The sequence below is a fragment of the Larimichthys crocea genome, chromosome XXII, assembly GCF_000972845.2.
Source record: "Larimichthys crocea isolate SSNF chromosome XXII, L_crocea_2.0, whole genome shotgun sequence".
Taxonomy (NCBI): Eukaryota; Metazoa; Chordata; class Actinopteri; family Sciaenidae; genus Larimichthys; species Larimichthys crocea.
This window is the reverse complement of record NC_040032.1, coordinates 8634116-8653633: the sequence shown is the minus strand read 5'-3', so window position 1 is coordinate 8653633 and position 19518 is coordinate 8634116. Positions and strand designations below refer to the sequence as shown.

The following is a 19518-nucleotide window of genomic DNA, read 5'->3' as shown; positions in this document are numbered from 1 at the left end:
CATATGACTTCATGCTCCTGCTTCTCCCTTCGAGATGTTTAGCCGATGAGAAATGAAGTCAGTCTTCGAGGACTGGCGAGGCCGGACTGATGTGGCCAGAGTCCAAACGCAGACTAACCGCAGGCAGCAGGACTTCACTTCTCCTCCAGGCCAAGGTTAAAGGCATGACTTGACGTTTTGAAATTCAGCAGATTATTTGTCTCTGCCAGGAACTTGTCACACTATAGGAAAAACTTGCCATTTAGTTTCCCTAAAATTGCTCACTAGCATCATTAGCATTCCCTGTTGAAACCGGGAGGCACAGCCAGCCAGAGAGGGAGAGCGACTCTCTTTACCTGAATGCATATGCAATACTTTCCCCCTCCTGATGAATTACAGATTTATTTGTAAAAAGGTAACTCTTTGTCATTTTCTGGCCCAGGCAGCGCCGGACTGTTCCTGGGCACGTCATCGGCCATTCAAATGTGCTCTGAGTTCGGGTTAAACAAAGGACCAGCGCAGCCAGACCACCCAAAACATTCATGAGTAAGATTACGAGCGTCCGAAGCAGCCAGCTCGCGTCCTGCTCCTGCTCTTCTGTATACACTCTGTGACTTTGATCACAGCTCCGTGATTGATACCATATTTTTCATTTGCATGGGTTTGTCTTTGTGATCCAAATTATAGTGTGAAGAATAAATGTCAGAAGTCTAAAACAAGCAACCCAACTTTTGGGTATGTTTCCTCTCTCATGAAGTCACACATGGTTCTACTTAATCCCTCTCTTCATCCTGGGACCTTTAAAAACCTCTTGATTAGAGTAAATGGAATATGAAACCTCAGATTTGGGTCCGATGCGCCTTCAGATGAGCAACTCAAATGAAACATTAAATAATTTCTGGTGCGGCTGCACTGAAGCGATGTTCGGCTGGCTGCATCACATATTAAACACATGCTCTGTTGCATACTGATTACATGTTTCTGCTCGTCTGACTATCAACCACTTGAAACTCGTTATTATATAAACTCGACTGCCGTGGACTTGCTTCATGTTTCTCCTCCTCTTTTTCTACGTCTTCAGTTTCTCCAACCACTGATAGGTTGCATTATTTACATCAACACAACATAATTATTATACTCTTAGGTCCATAAATAAAGTGAAATAAAATAATCTAAAGAAAGTTCTTGTGGGTGTTTTCACAATAAAAGCCTTTAAAATTATTTTATAAACATATGAAAGGGCATTAATTAAGCAATATTACACTGAAGGGTGTGCTTTAACATCATTATTGGCACAGTAGTGATGCAGTCAGTGCCAACAGTTAAAGCTCACCCTCTCATGTAATATTGTGAATATACAACAACTTATATAAAATATAGAATCAAAAGATTTTCATGTTTGCTCTCATAACAAACATTTCTTTGCTCGCCATTTCTGTTCTGATCTGCGTTTCTATGGAGATACACGAGACTAATACCTGGAAAACAATCAGTCACAGCAGTAGACTCTTATATGTAATGTAACGCTGTTTACTTTAAGTACACACCTGTATTAACGAGGCGCGCACCTGTACCAATCAGATTGCTCGGTTGGAACTACGTGTTGTATAATGAAGCAATATCACACTGAGGTCGTTCTGTTATTCAGAATAACAGAACGACCTCAGTGTGATTCAAAGAGCTCCATTTATGAGTTAACAGTAATAAGATGATGTTAACAGTGTTTTTTCAATGTAACATTAATATTGGAACAGCTGTAAAGTGATACATGTAGTTTAAAGTCTCCGTGCCGTTATTCTCTATATCAGCACTCATGGAACGTCTCTTGTCCAATCAGATTAGTTGGTTTGAACTAAGTGTTGTATAATGTTGAATAAACAGTATTTAAGGACTCACAAGCAAAAAAGTAAACACTGTTCTAATGCATGATAATGTTTTATTTTCAAAATGTTATTCCTAATAATAAACTCTCTCCAATAGAGGAGTTTTTTTTTTCCTCCAGTCGAGGTGGATAAAGTCATGTTGGGCTCTCTGCTCGCTCCTGTCTGGACAACAAGCTGCTTCTTAGTGAACTATGAAGACTTGTTGTGAGTGCAAAGACGGTTTTTCTTAGTCCTAATAAATTTCTTTTGTGACCCTTAAATCACGAGCATGAGGACATAAACTCACCTGTGTTCAGGCTGTGCTGCATTCCTTTTGTTCCTCTTGGCTGAAGAGATCATGGACGTATATCTTAAATTTTACACATCATCTGTGTGATCGTCATCATCATGTATGAGCACAAAATATGATTTGATCTGATTAACTTGCTGCTCACAGGTTGATAAACAGAGTGAACAAACATGACTTTTTAATTTATAGTTTCTCAAGTTGGCTCACTTTGTGTCTAGTTGCATGTTTGCATTGACTCTGTACGTAAGAGTTTAACCTCTCTCTGAGTGACAGTCACTATAGCGGCTGACAAAGGGGAAAAGTGTTTTCATGGTTGGAGGACATTGTTTATTTGTGCTGATGAATGTGCGTAGTGCTGTTATTCTTTCATAACAGAACGTCGGTGATTCACATGGACTGTCTGCCTGCACACAAACTCAGACTGTTGCACAAACTTTCCAGGTCTGGACTCTTTAACTCGTTTTTTTTGTTTGCTGTTGTTGCTAAAAAAATGAACACACCTTAAGTTCACATCTCTGAAGCTGAAACTAGAGGCCGGTGCCATTGTTGGCTTGGTACTGATACCGCTGTAGATTATGTAGAATGCCGGTCAGCGGCTCTTTCTTTATAACGCCAGACTTAACATCAAAGCGAACGGCTCCATTCATTCCACTAAAACAGGTAAAAAGCTTGTTGTTTTCTGGAGTATCTAGTGTCTGGACTTGCTCTAATCTCTCCAACATGATGGATAAAGTCTAAAATGTCTGCATTGTGTAAGCTGCTATCAAAGCTTTGCATTCAAAGCGCTGACACTAAATGCTGAAGCTCAGAAAGTGGCCATTACTCATCTTAAATGCTCTGAGATTTAGTAAATATTAAGCTCGACCAAAGGAATGTCCTCGGTGACCTCCTCGCAGTCAGGAGTTTATCGGCTCTCAGATCTCTGAAATACTCCCTGCGGCTGACTGTTTGCTCTAGTTTCTTACCAAGTTTCTTTCTTCAACAGGCTGTTACAAACCTGACCTTTAGATTAGGCCCAAAAATGTCCACCGTGCAACATTACCAGAGTCTGTCATGTTTCCCCTCAGGCGAGGTCAGAAGGTGAGTGTTACAGTGACAGGTGACCAAACATCTTTGTTGCTGTTGTTCTGGTAGAAGTTTCCATATGACTGGTGTATGTTCATATGAAGCTGTTCGATCCCAGATTCAGGCAAAGGAAAGTTACCTGAGGAAACTGATGCCACGTTTATGTCCATCTATACTGATGTCCTCTTATCTGTGTTGTTGTTGTTGTGTCGTGGTGGCAGCAGGTTTAGCAGTTCATTCCAGATGTCCTTCTACCCAGAGACACATTCCAGATCCTCTTGGTGGATCCCGAGGCATTGACTCATGAACAAGACCCTGAGATACTTGAACTCCTTCACTTGGAGCAGCAACTCGCTCCCAACCCGGAGGAAACAACCCACTGTTCTTGCAGGGAACCATGTGGAGAGCGAAAGAGTTTGAACACACTGACCGAAATGCAATCTGGTAATCCATCAGCTATGGATATGAACAGGAAGTCTTCGCCCAGATATCTGCTAGTTATACTCGAAGCCCTGAAACACTGGCTGTTGCCACCAAAGGCCAAATGGTTGCTCTAAGAGTGCAGAGCCAAAGATGAGCTTTCTGCTTCCTCTTAGTGCTCAGAAAGCTGGTCGGTAAGGTGACCAGCTGTTTGAACCCCAAAACCAGGAACCCAAAGTGGACCACGCTCCTTAGGTAACTCGTAACATTGCTGACCTCTGACTAGAAACATGTGGATCAATGGATCACAGCTCAAAGCTGAAGTTGCCACTAAACTCTGTGAAAATCCATCCATGACTGAAGACTGGGGTATTTTGTAAGGCTAGTAAATATTCAGAAATGTTTCCAAGTGTAAATGTGCCGTAAAATAAAATGTATAATGGCGTCTGTTCACGTCTGCGGCTGCCGTGCTGAGAGCTCGATGTGTGTGTTCGCTGCCAAAGAAGTGGTCAGCCATGTTTGTAGTTTACGTTTGGGTCGGATGTTGGGAATTTGAACCGGGAAAGACCTCTGACTTCTTGATGAGCGGGACAAGCTGCAGAAAACAAGTATTATTATTTTAATTGTGGTAAAACTGGCACTCTTTAGTGTTTTATAGAGATTCGTCAGGACTCAGGACACCCAGCTTGAAACCAGGACAGTCTTGGACGACCTGGTGTCAGTCTTCCTTTGTTTTGCTGTTTTGTGGAGTTCATCAGGGCAGCAGAGGACTAAATGATGCGTTCAGACATTTGCTTTGGGCTTGGCGATAATGTTTGGTGGCTAACGAAGCCACAACCACTCAATAATGAATGTGTCAAAAAAGTGGCACGCAGCTGAGCCACACTGAGCTGAATCATTAGACCAGTTTTCCATGAGAGGAGGTCAGCTGTGGATCTGTCATCACTATTGTTTGCAGACAGATCCAGTTCCTGCTGCGGTCAGCAGACCTCCTCAGAGATGCGCATTAATGAGGCTGCTCATTGGGCCTTTCCATGTACCCATTCAGAATCACATGGACTGTGTACAAAGCACTTCTTTGACAGTGGTTATCTTTAAAATGGTCTGTGGTGTGCAGTCCATCTGACTCAGCAATAGCTGCAAAAGCAGAAATCTGCTGCTGATCAGACACAAGACGCCACATAGAAAGTCTGTCACTGGGCTCCTCGCCCTAATTACTTACAGGTCTTCACTAGTTCATAATGGTTGCACTAATTAGGGGTGAGCTTTGCAGCCTCGTAGGGGGACGAGAAACTATAGTAAGCTGTTTTTATTTACAGGAAATGCAATGGCGCACTTCTGGCTGAGGCAGCAGGTTCAGATGTGGCTCAGCCTGAACCTTTCATTGTTTGCCTCTGTCAGGGTTACCATAAAGTTTTACTCACCAAAGACGTTTCTGGGAACAATGTGACAACAAATCCAAGTGGTTCGTGTTTAATCATTTAACTGGATTATCAGGACTGTTTGTGGAAAATCCATTAAAGGAGCAGTGTGTAGAGTTTACAGGCATCCAGTGGTGTAGTTACAGAGGAGGTGGTGAAGAGCATGGAAAACACAAAAGTTCACCTCCTGGCATCCCAGGTCTCAGGTTCTTGCTTGTTCCCCATCTCCTCCTTGCACCTCCACACAGTTCAACAATGTTCTCTTAGCGGGGTTCGAACCCACAACTTCTGGATCTAAAAGGGATTAGAGGCAACATATTTAACCACTGGACCACTGAACATCTAAGAGAACATGAGGAGCACTGAGCAGTGGACCATGTGGTCCAAAAGGACATGGAGACGTGGTTTTCCTTCTACATGATGAGACAAACAAAGTGAAGGACAGAGATGTTCTTCAGCAGCTCCATCAGGACTGATGGAGGAGAATCTTCAGCATGATTCCTCCATCAATCTGATCCTGGTTCTTCTTCTTCATCAGTACTGAAGATGGTCCAGTGGGGAAGGACGCCGACCGCCAACGTGGAGACGTGGGATCGAACCTCGGCTCCGATAACCTGAGGTACGTGAAACTCTGTGTGTGTGTGGGTCTAAAAACAAAAGCTCAAAACTGAAAAACTCAAACAAAACCATCAAACCCGTTCGTTGCGTTGCGTTCATTTCTCGTCGTGAATTTCCGCTGAATTTCTCCAATTTCAACTTGAACACAGCCGACCATCGAGGGAACAAAGAACACCTGAGCCCAGGTAAGTCAAAGGTAAGTGAAGCTAGCTTGAAGAAAGCTAGTTAAATGTGTTTTATTTTCAAACCGAGGTGGTTTTCTTGCCGGGTTTGGATCCTGGCATCCCGGGTAGTAACGTTATTCCCTGTTGGTCTCAGAGGCTGAGCTTGAACCCGATCCACACAAACATCAAGTTTGACTAAATGTGTCCATCCTGTAGAAACATGGTGGACTCTGTGGAAGAGGACCTGCAGAGTCTAAAGGTAACGAAAACATGACGAGTCCGATTACACCCGAATAAAAACAGAAATAGAAGGCACTAAATGTGACACAGTGGACCTTTAAAGGATGTTGAAGGTGGAGCAGGAGGTCAGTCTGTAAACTTATAAAGGGCAGTTTTACTTTTCTAACCTTTATTGTAACATTTCAGTGTCGACTGAAGTCAGCACACATATGACCCAAACTGAAATAAAGTGTGTCCCTGCCTCCTCGTCCATCGGAGAGTTCATATTATTCCACCAAAGTCTCTCTAATGGAGGTGTGTATTATATAAATCACACTCTGTTGTAGAGACTGAGGACATTAATCCCTGCGCGCCTCCGAGTGTACGAGATTTATTTTTCCAAATTTAAAAACATTCTTTTTGATAAGGAGTCTGGCTCAATTAAAGCCATCAAACCCGCAACTAGATATGACTATAAACTCAGGCGAGAGGCAACTCGGGGGAACAAATAAATATTTCCATTGGCTCTCCTCCAGATTCTCCTCTATCTGCTCTTATGTAGGTCAGACTATTCAGCCTCTTCTGACACATCGCTTCCTTCCCAAAAAAGTTTGAAAAATGTCCGACACAAGACCTCCCATGCTGACCTTTTTTCCCCTCCGAGTCCTCGTAAGTCATCGTGTTCAAAAAAAAAAATCTCACAATTCATAATTTCCACCTCCTCCTCGCACACAGCTGCATTCTTGGCACGGTCGGATGCAGACAGGCAGAATGAGTCCACATCAGGCCGGTGGAAAATAGCTGTAGTTGCATGTCTGAAATGTTGCACGGCAGCGAAGTTTATGGCTGCAGTGAAGTCCTGAAGTCACACCAGCCACGCGTGACACCAACGATGGGTTAGGGTTAGTTTAATCTGGATCACTGACCCTCGCTATGAGTCTGCACAGCGTGGGTCAGACATTTCTCCCACTCGTAGTGTTATACATGTACAGAACACAAGTACTGGGTGTGTATATACATACATATATATGTGAGGAATTTAAATGCACAAATATCAGAGCAAACACTGTCACACACGTCTCTCTGCAGTCACATCATGGTTTGATTAAGTCAGAGGCAGCTGGACTTTCAACTTCTTCTAACGTTAGCTCAGCTTGTTAGCTGCGGTTAGCTCAGTCTGTTAGCTGCTGTTAGCTGCTGTTAGCTCAGTTCGTTAGCTGCTGTTAGCTGCTGTTAGCTCAGTTCGTTAGCTGCTGTTAGTAATGATAGCTCAGTCTGTTAGCTGCTGTTAGCTAATGTTAGCTCAGTCTGTTAGCTCATGAAGCTCAGTCTGTTAGCTGCTGTTAGCTCATGTTAGCTCAGTCTGTTAGCTGCTGTTAGCTGCTGTTCAGGTCGTTAGCCTGCGAGCCCAGAGTTAGTGTCATGGATCACGTTAGCTGTTGAATTTTTAGAAAGCTGCTAATAATATATTCACTCAGATAACAACAAGCAGCAGGCTAACGTACCCAGTGTCATTGAAGCTTGCAGTGCCAGCTAACACTGTAGCCTCCAGATGACAAAGCACAGCCTGGACGGATACGCTAGCTAGTTAGCAATTTGTCCAAGCAAGTGAATGTTAGCCAGCTGAAACCACAACATGAAACATACTGCAAATGCTATGCTACGCCATCTGTTGATGTTTGCAGACTCCCCATTCTAAGATTACGTTAGCTTGTGTTGCTCACTGTCAGTTGTAGTCCATAGCAATGTAACCGGGCTCAGCAGCATCTACGGACATGATGGCAGAGGAGAGAGAAGATTGATTCTGGAGAAACTGGATCACATTTTATGGAGGAAATGTTTTTCTGGTTTTCCCTCTGATGTCCTCCGGCTGCTCCGCCTCAACTCTCTGTGATTTACAGAGTTTATGATGGACAGTGAAGTAACCTGCTGACAGCTGTAGCTGCTGTTAGCTCAGTTCGTCACTGGCGGTGAGCTCAGAGCGACGGGTACCCGTCGCTCTGAGCTCACCGCCAAGCTGACGGACTGAGTGTTTGTACCAACAGGCGTTATAGACGACCAGGAAGAAGAAGAGGAGGTAACCAGGCTCAGCAGCTTCTATGGACATGATGGCAGAGGAGAAGAGAGTGAAGAGGACGCTGACGGAGGAGAGCTGGTGAGAGCTTGGTGAAATAATCGTTATCTCTTAATCGTGAACTTTGCATTGAAATTTACTGAATTTGCCGTAAAGAAAACATTTTGCTGCTGCGTGTTCTTGACATTGACAAATGAAATCATTGAAGAAAATGCAGTAAAAGTTATAACTGTTCCTTAATGGCTTTATTTTTGGAATAAATATACTGAAGTCAAAGACAATTACAAATGCCTGTGTAAAAAACAAAAAGATTAAAAAAGTATTTACATTTTGTTTTTGCACAGAGCTGAATAAATGTATACATAGTATACAGCACAGCCCGTGTAGGTCATCGGTTTCTTTTGCTGTACAAAGTACAGCTGATAAAAAAATAAAAAATAAAAGTCCAACTGACAAAGGATCCGTCCTGTAGCTGGATGTTGGACTGGACGACGTGGCCCCCCTTTTTAAAACAATGAATATAATGGATTACAGGATTTCATCGAGTGTGTAGAAGGAACAGCTTGGCTCAGGCTGTGGGGCCGTCAACAAGGAGGTCCAAGAAAACACACAACGTGTACGGCACCAGAGCGCCAGCCAGGTTTTTCTTCCCCTCTCGGCTTTATTGTTTCATTGATAATAAATTATCTGCTGTGCCAGACAGGCATGACTTAACACGGCTGGAAGACAACTGTTGTGATCAAATGAAGGCACAAACACAGCATGTGTGGGTGTGTGATATGAATGAGTGCGATGTTGGATGAAATCACTGAACTGGCGGCCACAACAGCTGACAAGGAGCAAGCCAATGGCCATTGTTTCCGCTTTGTTTAGTCAGATCTGTCATGAAAGCCACCGGTGACTTCAGGTTCTAGTTTAAACTGTTTCCATGACTGGTGCTGAGTGAGGTCTGCAGAAAATCAGTGTACAGCGCACATGAAACGCTGGCTGCATCATTAGAAGTTTCAGGCTGTGTAAATCTATCCAACGTTTGTATCGTGATTCGCTATCACAGATTTTAAAGTTGGGGAATCGATGTAGCAGTAGCACTTTCTGTGTCTGTTTCATTTCTGAATCAAGATTTTGAAAGATTCCCTGAAAAAAACACGTGAAAGACGACACGTCGTGTTATCGAACGCGCCGTCCTTCCCCGTGTGGAGTCTCGTGCAGCGTGCGGGCAGTCCTTTTTAAAAAATGAATGAGTAAGGTTTTGGACCAGAAGGCTTCGGTGAAAACTAAAACTCTGAAACCTGCACAGTTCAAATATTATGACACAAAATGGGTTCCAGACTCGTAAGATAAACTAGATTGATTGCTTGCAAATGGGCATTCTGTATCTGCTGACGGTACGAGGGGGATTCAACAACATTTTATGTGGCCTTCGATGTTATGTTGCCATCACAGTCAGACCTGGTTAATGTCTTTTGAAGTCAGCAGTGAGAAAATATCTTCCAGCATTCGTCCTGCGGCTTTCACGCTCCTTCCAAGTGTCACATGAGGCAGGTGGAGAAACCTACACCTGATTCAATTCAGTCCATTTAAAACATCAACATCATTTGTATTTAGAGGTTTTAGTCACTAGCAAGGCCTTAGGTTACAGAAGTCCAGCTCCTGTGGCTTGCGTAAGCCAGTGCAGTGGTCCCGTGGGAGCAGATGCCCAGTCTGGGTTTTGCAGTGCAATGGTCGTCTCTTGAATCCCTTCCCACAGGTTCTGGAGCAAGATGCCCACTGCCCAACATGCCACTCAGGACAGGGGTCTCCGCAAACCCTGGTGGCTGGAGGTCTTTGTGAAGGATCACAGTCAAACCCTGGCTTCCCGTCTGGTCTCAAACACTGTACCAACCTCCTCTGGATCCCATTCCCGCAGGTCACCGAGCACTGGTCCCAGTTTGTGGATATCCATTTCCCAAGAGCAGGATCCTCCTTGCTGTAAGACTTCTTCAGGGTGTCCCCTCCCTTCTCCTTGACATTATCCTCAGCCAGGACGCTGTTATGGGAGTTTTCCCGCCCTTCCTTCTTCACAGTCTTGTCCTCCTTGGTCTGACGGGCGAGGTAGAAGGAGTAGCGGATGCGAGGAGGCGTCATCTGGCCGGCACACAGCACCTCCACAGTCAGGGCTTCCCCTATGGGCTTCACGGCCTGCAGGGTCTCGGAGAGTCCGGCGGTGCCGCTGTATCGCAGCAGGCTGCTCTTTACGATGATGTCCCGCTCGCCAGCTGACACTACGTAGTTCCCATTGAGCAGGTAATGGCCCTCGCTGCTCTTCACAGCCAAGTAGTTGTCATCGCTCCTCATTCCCTTGTAGCCTCGCTGACGGATGTCGATGTTGGCTGCACCCACTGGCAACATGACCACAAAGTTGTAGCCGTGCCTGCATTCCAGAACACATTACAGTCAATGAGAGCTTATAACAGCACGTAAAGAAAGGCGACCCCGTGACGGGATGGAGGTTTTACTCACATGGGCTTTGTGAAGAGTCCTGACACCTTCTTGCAGCCTTTGTTATCGCCTCCGCAGATTCCACACTTATCAAACTTCTTAGTGGAGCCAATCTTTCCGTCACAGCCAGCCTTGATGCACTTCCCTTGGACACACACTCCTGTGGAGTCTGGAGAGCATGGCGTCCCATCGACAACCTGCAGTGGACAAACACTTTACAGTTCTGCAGTCCACAAAACATTCCCTCTGAGTTTACTTCATATCTTCTATTCAGATTATTGAAATACTCGAATCAATGAGTCCACTGGAGACCGTGACCTCAACATAAACTGGCCTGTTTGCTTTCTGTATGCAAACGTGATGAATAAGTTCAGTTAATGTGGCCCAGAGTGCTCTGACACATTTTTCCAGGATTTTTCAGGATGCATCATCCCTTAAATCTGACACCAGCTCACATTTAAACTAAACTCTGCACAGTACAGTAAACTCCTTCATGGTTGAAAGTCGTGTGGTTAAAGCATCCAGCTGCTCCGTGATTCATGGCTGCGTGTCCTCTTATCTGCTGCTCCTCCTAAGCTGGCATGATGGAGTGAACTCTGTCTCACTGCTGCTAAAGCTCACTCCACACCCTTCTATCTGTGCTGACCTCCTCGCCTTCATTCCTTCCTTAACTCTTTGCACTTAGGCTGACACATACTCACGTTCTCCCACATGGACTCATTGTTATCTTGAAACCTGACGTAACCACACTATCCTCACGAATCAGAGGAGACACCTGAGGTGTTGATGTCTACCTTTGGTGCCAGGACATAGAAGTAGCCGGTGCCGTTAGCCCTGCAGATGAGTTTACACCGGTCATCAGTGGACACTCCGGAGTACTTGGGCACCCAGATCACGGAGGGGGCGATACGGTTACTGTTGAAATTGCGCCCGCTGATCTCACACTGCATCTCACGATAGGTCTTACCTACAAAGAGGAGAGGGAGGTGAGAGGTGGGAATGCTCGAGGGGGAAAGATGTCATCAGACAGGTTAGTCTGTTTTTGTACCTGTGTCAGGGCAGTGGTTCAGGTTGCAGGAGCGGTATTTGACCCGAACACCTTGACAGTATTTACCCCCGTTTGACGGCACTGGGTTGTTGCACTCTCTTTTAGACAGCTGGACGCCGCCTCCACATGTGCGCGAGCAGGAACCGAACGGGCCCCACTTACCCCAGCGGCCGTCCACCTGGAAACACACAAACAAAGTTACATGTTGAAGAAAGCACAACAACAGATCACACAACCAGCTAAGGTGGAACTCGTCCGAGCATCACCTTCACATTTTGGGCCTGTTTGTCCGAGCAGACGCCTCGATCGCAGACCTGTCCATCCCCACAGTGCGTGCCGTCCGCCCAGGGGAAGTGTCGGGTCATGCACACCAAATGTCCGTTGGATTTTCCTGTGCACCACAGGCGGCTGCATGGCGGTTGCATGAAGGGACACGGCTTGGAGCCTTCTCCGAACGCGAGCACACACTGACGGTCCAGGCTGTAGGATGATCCCGGGGACACGACGGGGAGGACGAGCGGTTTTTGAGGCTGGTCGAGCAAACATTCACCTGAAAGAGGAGAACTTAGTGAGTAACACACTGGAACAAGTTTTTCTTTCGCAGCAACATCACAGAATCATGAAAAAGACGCTCTCTGTACCCATGCATCAATATTTCCACGATGCTTTTGCTTGTTGGTGGGTGGGATTGTGGTTTGGGGCAGTAAGCAGCCGTTGCCCTTGTGATCTGGTCTTTTTGAAGTACAGCTTGATACAGCGTAGGCCACACACCACACAAACATGCATGAGCCAACCCCCCAAACCCCCCCTAAAAACCCACAATCCTCCTGTTTGATCCCACCCGTGCTGAGGGGATGAAGTTATACTAGCACGACCTCAGACTTTGAGATTTGAGCTTGAGAACTTTGCTTTAAACTGACGTGACATGCAAAGGTCAAAGGCATGGACACCATTTACAGGAAGGAGTTTGACGAGTGGGTGCTCAGAAACATAAAAGACAAGAAGGTTTCCAGGCGACGCACACAGCTTCTCACCTTTATGAGAAACTTACACATCCAAAACAAGTCATTTACACTGGAGGAGAAACTGGGTCCACTTACTTTGAACAGTTTATTATTCCGTTTGTGTTTGCGGTGAATGAGCTGTAACTCGAGGCTAATTTGTTTCCTCTCATTTCTCCGCAAATTTGGCTGAAGAAACGCGCCGATTAACTGATAGTACGATACTATACAAACAGTGTGAATCACTGAACCTCACCTCTTCCTTCCTACACTTCTCTCCAAAGAGCAATCATCAGAAACAATAGCTGGTTTTGTGCATGTGTGGAGAAATGAACAGGTTCCAAATGATTCTGTGCATGAAACATGTGGCAACAACCCCCCCGGCTGCTTTGTGAAGGCCACATTAATGACATACAGCCCGGTTATAACATTGTTAGATAGAAATCACTCCCCGTCGGGTCTTCTGTGTCTCGCTCTGGACCCGTTTGTCTCTAAAATGGATTCAGCCAAAAAAACAGAAAAAGTTTGTCTATTTGGAGTAAACCTTAAACCTGCACGGGAAACTCTGGGCAGATACACCTCACCATCCAAACCGCTGCGGTGACTCTCCCCAGAACAAGATCTCTAATTTGGGACAGATGTGGGGGCAGTTTTAAAACAAACGTTTAGCATTGCTCCAAGGCCAAGTCCTGCGGTCTGGCCCGCTTGGCAAACAATCTGCATCCAACCGAATACATTTCTTTTTGGCCGTCTTTGCTTTGACTTTTCTATGAGCGCGGTGCTCGACTGCAGGCAGATTTCACATTCTAAGCATAGATGGACGATTAAATTCAATCATGATCTCATTTGCGTTTACCTCAAATGATTGTAGTCATGTTGCAACTTAAAAAATAAACCCAGAAAATGTCAAAATGTTCTGTTCAACTATCAAATCTACTGACAAACAGAACCATGAAGGGTCCGATTGCATGACTAAAACAATGACTGTGCTTTCTAATGCAATTAACACCTAAACACAACCTCCAGACCAGCAGTGAGCAGGTTTTCTTGCCGGGTTTGGCTCCTGGCATCCCGGGCTAAGTGAGTTTGGTTAGCACCACAGCTGACCGAGCTACCCACAGTTAGCGGATCATCACTTATCAATCTTTCCATCATGAAGTCTGTAAATTACGTTGGTAGCGTAACGTTACTCCCTGTTGGCATTCTCAGTTCGATGTAGCTGTTAATGTAGCCTTGAGCTGCTAACCTCAAGCAGACATAAGAAGCGTGGCTCAGAGGTTTGGTAAACTAACTTCAGACGCTGACTCAAGTCTGGTGCCACTGAAGTCTTTATACAACTCTCTTCATGTATACAGTAGTTCCCCGACACGTGTAAACAGACTCTGAGCTGTAAAATCAGGAGTTTCCCTTTAACAACAGCCTGCGTCTGTCCTCGCCTTGGCTTCACACCCCTTCAAACACACTGTGAGGCTGTTTGCAGTCAAACGCAGAGGTCGGAGGTCGTGGAAACTCACCATGCCCGCTGTCCAGGAATTCAGTGATGATGGCGGCGCTGCAGGGGGACCACGGGCTGGTGCGGTTGATCTGGATGAGCGTGGGAGACATCATGTGGTTGTCCTGCAGTTTCCCAAACACGTCCTCACAGGCCTTCACGTTGTCATGTGGCATGTTGAACACGTGTCCTGTGGAGCGGGAACGACATGTCATGAATGCATTCGTCACTTTTACCTCTGATTCTCTGATGGACGGGTTTGTTCGGCGGGTCTCACCGAGCTCGTGAGCGGTGGTGAAGGCTGACGGAAGACCGTCGTCTTCGATGACGGAGCAGCTTCTCTTGGGGTCGCACATGGTGCCGACATCCGCCATGCCAAGCGTGTCACAGGTGGAGGCTCCACACAGGTCCTGAACACAAAACAACATGTTGAACGGGTCGTAGCTGCAGAATAGGAAGTCTTTCCTTGCCACTTTCGCCCAGATTGTTGAGTCTCTGTAAATAATACTATAAAGAGTGCGGTGTAGATCTGCTCTGTATGGACTGTCAGTTATGATTTATGGCTATAAAAATAAAATTGAATTGAATAAAACTTTATAATCTGATTGTGACAAACATCTGTGTGTGCACTGGGACAATGGGGTCATTGGATGCTTTGAACCAAAATGGAATTATCCTCTAAGCGAGGCTTTCCACCGCCCAGTCTTTAAGCGTCTTCAGTGGGCGACTGTTTAGAGCACACCTTCTTCTCTGACGTCATGTAACCGTCCCCCAATCGCAACATTTCCATGCCAGAGCAGAGTTTCCAGATGACCCATTTCTCCACCACTGCCGCAACGTTTTTAAAACCCAATCTTAGCGAGTATCCATTTGGAGCTGAACCTCCTAATCACAGGACAACTCCGGCAGTAACCGCCACAGAGAACCACCCATCCTCCGGGCCCATAAACAGAACCGTCTCCCCAGAGTAACACAGAAAAACCAGTGGCGGTCAGCTATTACAGATAAAGCAAATTACTGGTTTAATCTCACAACAACAGCCTCTACAATCCTCTGCTGCGCTGAACGTACACATAAAACAGAGTGCCAAGTGAAGACCTCGAGGGCTGAATGACAAATCATTCCAAGAATAAACCACAAAACCACAATTGTGGGCCAGTGCAAATCTAGTCCAGATGTGCTCATGTGCAGATGACATCTGAACGTTTTGGGCCATTTATGAGCAAAAAATGAAGACGAGAACCAGCGGTGTCGATGAGTTTGTTCTTTTCTATGACCTACTTCTCACATCTGTCATCTATCTTTGTGTTTCTGCGATTAAAAAACAATATGTGAGTTATCTCAGCAGAGAAGTATCTCCATTTTAATTCATTTCAATGCATTTAATGCACATCTGGCAGTTTGTTTTGTTCAGTTAGTTCTTTGTCAATTAAAAAAAAAGCTGATACAGCAGCATCGCAGACCGTTTATGACATGCAGACATGTTTGCGTGGACTCGTCTGTTCGTCGTCCCGTTATCTATCATGTAAGTAAAAAAAACGCTGACCGCCCTCCCTCAGTCTCGGGGGAGCACATCAGATTTACAGTTTGGAGAGAGGCTGTTCACATACAATGAACTTTCTGTGTGACTTAATGAACTGAGTAAACATTCTTTACACAACAATCATGCTTTAAGAGTTTGAAGGCGACCGCAGTCGCCTCCGGACATCACCAAGTTGGTCTTCATAAAATCTACAAATTACACTGTGGGCTGGTAAACAGCAGACAAAGGACGGGACTGAAAGCCACGGCAAACAGCAACAATACCACCGACTGCACTGAGTCACAGGAGACGGACTGAATGTTTGACCTCTGCTGATGTGCTGTCATCACGTGGACACTTTGTTTAATATCTGAAGCTGAAATGTGAAATAATCATTCTGTACTTTGGCTTATGTGACAGTTTAACATGATTTTTGAGATCCTGGATGTTTTGTTCATTATAACAAGCACAAAAACAATCTTTCATTCTTCTTTATGAAGGAGAGTTCGATTCAGTATTATCTTAATTCACCAATAAAGCCTCAGGGTATTTGCCAGTTGGACACCTCCAAAGAAAAGGTGCCCAGAATGCAACTTAACCAGATCACCAAACCACCTCCGCTGGCTCATACTGACACTCATTGGACTATAGAGCCCATCCAGCCTGGGAACGCCTCAGGGTCCCCCAAGACAAGCTGGAATGAGTTCCAGGGGAGCGGGACGTTGGAATAAGAGGTTGGATGGATCCTGAATGAAGCTGAAATGTGCCTGTTTGTTGCATGGTTCGGTTTGCTGTGGTGGAAGCTGATCGCCCTGTTGTTAGTTGGACACTGTGCATGTTTTTCACACATGAGGGTTAGCTAACGTCGCTCATTTAACTCACTTAACTCGAACAGTGACTGCATCCATTGACGCGTCTCTTTCTGCTTTATATAGCAGATGATATCCACATGACTCACTGTCTGTCTGCAGGCCGATCCGGTGCACTTAAACTGGGGTCATTTGAACTGGCTGCATGTGGAGCTTCTGACCCCGAAACCTGGAAACACCCTGGATTTTATATGTGACTGGGGAAAAGCCCTGAACAGGAAGAGCGACGTGTAGCGTGAGGCGTACAGGAGGAAGTGTTTGACAGAGTGAAGAATGTGTTGTAAAGACGCCGCAGTGCTGACTGACTGCAGCTGCCCCTCTGGAGCAGGTGGGGCAGAAACATGGAGGGATGTGACATGCACCTCCTCCCTCCCTCCATCTCTCCCTTCAGGGGCCGGTTTAATGAGGAGCAGGCGATGTGGTGGGTAGGGCTGGAAAACCCACAGCTGGAGGAAAAATGGGAACGGCTGAGAGAAACAAGAGGCTTCCGAATAGTACATCCCCGAGGGCGCCGAGGGTCCTTCAATTTGGCAAACTTACAGATAAAACAAGCGTCTGTTCGAGGGCTGATGGTCGTGACACTGACTGAAGGTGATTCAGCACCTTGTTATGTCACTGACTGAACGTGATCTTTCTCAGTCTTTGTTGTCGACTTGAAGTCTGAAAAAGTGTGACTTCATTTCTGACCTGGTTTCTGCTGCCAAATATTTTGGAGTGCAGACCAGAACTCGGACACCGGTTCCAAGTCTATAAAAGTCTCTGAGGATCCATGAAGAGCAAGCAAGAAGTTCTGTTCAGCTAGTGACCCAGCCTCAGTGTCAAAGCTCTGATGGTGGACTGCACCACAGGTGGAGAGCAAATACCTGACACAGCATGATGGTCTGGTTAATATGATCATAAATTATCATTATAAATCTAAATAATGTTGTCATGAGTGTATTTACTGAGGACAAACATCAGATTTACGCATTCCCGTGCGTAATTACGCACAGTACGCACGCCACATTCTCCCTGTTGAACTCAGATAATCTGTTTGTTTGTCTTTACCTGTCTCGTGAAGAGGATCGCGGTGTCCCAGTAGTCCGGATGCTTGTCGTTGTTTTTGTTCATCTTTTTCTGCCAGTTGCAAAAGTTCCGCAGCGTCATGGCTGCGTTCCCGGTCACTTTGGGTCCTTTGTCCTCCTCCGTTATAATCACGATCTTCACCACCACGATGCTGATGGAGTTCAGGATGCTCGGGTGCCTGTAGAGCCTCGCCGCCACTGCCATCAGGGTCAGCAGGTAATGTTTCAGGTCGTCTCCGTGGAACAGCTCCATGGACTCATCCGCCACCACGAGCGTCTCCACGTACCGGGGCACCGACGCGAACCTCTTGGCTCTCCCCATCCTCTTCAGCATGGTCTCGGTCACATTGCTGTGATCTTGTAGCCGCTTGTATTTCTCCAACGATTGCGCAACCTGCAGGCTGATGTCGCTGTCCACTGCGCAGCGGGAGGTGGAATTCAGCTTCAGGTTGTCGCTTCTTCTGCGCCGGATTGTGTGCGCGCTCTCCGCGCTCCTGGTGTCATTCTGCACCGGGCTGATGAAATATTCCCAGCCCTGAAAACCGAATGCACCTTGCAGACCTTTGCAGAGGCTCAGAGCGGCGTAAGAGGAGAGGTCAGCATTCACGTACCCGGAGTAAAAACACCGGCTCAGGTCGGAGGTGGCCTCGGTGTTGGAGAGCCACAGCGCGTCCTGCTTAGAAATGGAGGGCGCGATGAACGTGGAGTCCTGGTGCAGATCGATCACTAGTTCCTGCTGAAAGGCGCGAATCTTTATGACACATGACACATCCAGGGTTTCCACGTCGTTGTCAAAATCCCTCCCGTCATGGTGATCCAGCCTGAGCGGGAAGCAGAGTTCACTGTCCATGCAACGAACAAGATCCGAGAGAGAGACCACGAAGGAGAGGAGAAGAGTCCTGATGAACATGACGATGTCTGCACTCAGTGAAGAATGCAAAGACCAACAGGAGACAAACGGAACCGACCAGGGCCAGGAGCACAGACCGGGACCAGGAGCACAGACCGGGACCAGAAGCACAGACCGGGACCAGGACAATAATCCAGCGCGCAGGAGACTCTAAAACAAAGCAGGTCGTTCAAGTCCAGTCAGTGCAAACTCCTCCTGGTCATGACCCGTTCCCATCCTCCACCTGTGTGCGCTGAGTCGACTGCAGCCTTCTGAGGACTTCATGTGTGGAAAAAAGGGAACGCGCCCTCTCCTCCGCTCATTGGACGCCTGTCATCATGTCCCAACTCTGATGGATGATCTGATCTCCTCCCAGAGCTCCACAGATCATCAACACTTCAGTTTTACACAGTTAATAAGAAATTCATAAAATAAATGAATAAAATCACTTTTTATTTTTTAGTAACTGACCATGAAGTTTCATATTTTCACACTTTGCATCTAAAACAACACGAGAGGAGTCAGCGTGCTCTGTCTCTGTGCGTGAACTGCGGGCGACACCTGGTGGACAACAGCAGACCTGAGCTCAGTCAGTGGAAACATTCACTGAGGTAACTTTCAAAGTTTCACACTCATGAAGAGGAACTGCAGAGTTTGTTACACTCACATAATAAAACAAGTTTCATCTCATCGTGACACGTCAGCGTCCTCTTCACTCTCTTCTCCTCTGCCATCGTGTCCGTAGAAGCTGCTGAGCCTGGTTACATTGCTGCTCGTCCAGCTCCTGTTCTGGCACGACACCGGCTCCACTCCCCGTCAGCATTCACCTGTAAAACCTCCTCTGAGCTAACAGCAGCTAATAATACTGAACAGACACAAACAGGAAGGAAGGAAAGGAGGTGAACAGGTGAACAGGTGAACAGGTCAGCAGGTGAACAGGTGAACAGGTGAACAGGTGAACAGGTCAGCAGGTCAGCTGGTGAACAGGTGAACAGGTCAGCAGGTGAACAGGTCAGCAGGTGA

At 46.2% G+C, this 19518-nt stretch overlaps 1 protein-coding gene across 1 annotated transcript; it reads right to left on the bottom strand.

Moving 5' to 3' along the window:
- Positions 1-8358: 8358 nt before the first annotated feature.
- LOC104934524 (A disintegrin and metalloproteinase with thrombospondin motifs 15) lies at positions 8359-19195 on the bottom strand. Its single transcript, XM_010750208.3, has 8 exons — positions 17590-19195; positions 14429-14561; positions 14174-14341; positions 11925-12208; positions 11659-11836; positions 11405-11577; positions 10632-10807; positions 8359-10542 (listed from the first exon to the last, which is right to left on the bottom strand). Exons 1-8 carry the CDS (start codon positions 18514-18516, stop codon positions 9750-9752), a joined length of 2832 nt encoding a protein of 943 aa, XP_010748510.2. The 5' UTR covers positions 18517-19195; the 3' UTR covers positions 8359-9749.
- Between the last annotated feature and the right edge of the window lie 323 nt (positions 19196-19518).

Coding starts and splice junctions, on each gene's coding strand:
- LOC104934524 (XM_010750208.3), bottom strand. CDS start 18,516: ATGTTCATCAGGACTCTTCTCCTCTCCTTCGTGGTCTCTCTCTCGGAT. Junction 14,562..17,589: donor CGATCCTCTTCACGAGACAG/GTAAAGACAAAC, acceptor TTTTGTGTTCAG/GACCTGTGTGGAGCCTCCAC. Junction 10,543..10,631: donor GGACTCTTCACAAAGCCCAT/GTGAGTAAAACC, acceptor TCTGGAATGCAG/GCACGGCTACAACTTTGTGG.